General features: G+C 43.0%; 1 protein-coding gene across 1 annotated transcript; it reads right to left on the reverse strand.

Annotated features, from left to right (window-relative positions):
- Positions 1–216: 216 nt before the first annotated feature.
- On the reverse strand, positions 217–1,160 carry LOC117474541 (nucleoredoxin-like protein 1). The gene is made up of 3 exons (XM_034120377.1): positions 925–1,160; positions 723–812; positions 217–589 (listed from the first exon to the last, which is right to left on the reverse strand). The coding sequence occupies exons 1-3, from the start codon at positions 1,158–1,160 to the stop codon at positions 217–219; spliced, it is 699 nt and encodes a 232-aa protein (XP_033976268.1).
- Between the last annotated feature and the right edge of the window lie 499 nt (positions 1,161–1,659).

Genomic DNA, 1,659 nt, shown 5'->3' on the forward strand with positions numbered 1-1,659 from the left:
GAAAACTGGGATTTGCTCTGACTGAGAACTCACCCTTTGTGCTAAAACATCCTGCAACAAAACACAGGAGCTGTTTTCAGTGTGCATTTTTAAAGAGTCCTTAATGAGCCTGTTAAGAGGCTGCAGTATCAGTCTCCAAAGGATTCATGATTGAGGAGGCTGGACTTGAATGTGTAAGAGAACAAAAGCAAAAGTGTTTTCCCTTGTATTTTCTCTTCATCTTATTCTCCATATTCCTTTATCTCCATCTTTTCTCTTTCTATCCCAGGCTCCATCTTTCTCCTCCTCTTCGTTTTCATCTTTGCCCTTCACCCATACCTTCCACCATCTCTTTTTCCTCTTGTCGTCCTCTGTCTTGTACTTGAGTCTCCTCACAGGGTCAGTGGCACTGCGCATATTTAGGTTGTCGAAATCCTCGTTGAGCATGAAGCTCCTCTCAATGACCTCCGCTGATTCCTGCCAGTCTCTGAAACAGTCGATACCGTAACGACAGATGTCCTGCACAGCATTCGGAGAGAGTACGGAGCCATCAGGGCGAAGGACCACGACTGTTGGTACGCTCTTCACCTTAAACATGGCCTTCAGCTCACTGACAAAGAGAAAAACACACACACAGCTACCTTAATGCACTATTTGACTTTAGAAAACCTACACTTTAACATGTTAAACATACAAATACAGAAACATTGAAACTACAGAGGCGCTCTTTTCTCTCCACTTACTTCCTGTATGGATCCTCAAAGGCCAAGAACAGAACCTTTTTGTGCAGCTCATTGAGGAATCTCTCCTGCTGCGCCTCAGATTTGTCTAAGCTGGAGAGAGGAGATGGAAATGGAAATTACATAAAAGATAAAACAGTGTGAATGGGAGTCCATGCGAACACATGGGGTCATCAAAGAGACAGAAAGAAGTCAAGATAGAGACCTGATGTAGACAAGTGCAAGCAGTTTGGGGTATTCAATGTACGCTGGATCTTTGAGTCTCTTAAAAAAGTCATTCAGTACAGGGAGGAACTCCTGGCAGTTTTCACACTCGGAGGATGCGAAGAACAGCATTAGGATTCTGTTTTCGAGGATCCCGACAATCTCTCGCTCTGTGTTGAGCTCATCCTGGTCCGTGTTGTTCTCGACCAATACTCGGTTTAGGAACAGGTCCACCATGATGGAAAAGATGGTGCAGGTGTTCTGTGTAGAAGAAACGGTGACATACAGATTTGAATATTTGGGAATATAAATCATGCTTAGTGCCTGTTTCCATGCCAACTCTATCTGAAAAAAAGGTAGTCTAACACTGGAGATCATTATTCGATCATCTGAGATTTTCAGTGCAGCCTCAGGAGTAACTAGTGATTTCACAGTGACTTTCAACATCCCACAGAGGAGTGTGAAGCACACAGCTGATCTATGTACTGAGAGGAAAAGTAGCAATAGTACTGTAGCAGAAAGATACTTTTTTCCCATACTGTGAAGGCACTAATAATGCTGCAATGCACACCCCAAGGCATTAAATATTCATGATTTAAAGAGACAAAATAAGAATCAAAGTTTGGAGAAAAAACACTGTTACTAATTCAGAGTTTCACCACGCATTACTTTGCTTCAGCAGGACTGTGTGGGTGCTGGGTGGATCAGATTTGATCAACTGTGGCAGCACTTAAAG

This window comes from Trematomus bernacchii, unplaced genomic scaffold, assembly GCF_902827165.1.
Source record: "Trematomus bernacchii unplaced genomic scaffold, fTreBer1.1, whole genome shotgun sequence".
Classification (NCBI taxonomy): Eukaryota; Metazoa; Chordata; class Actinopteri; order Perciformes; family Nototheniidae; genus Trematomus; species Trematomus bernacchii.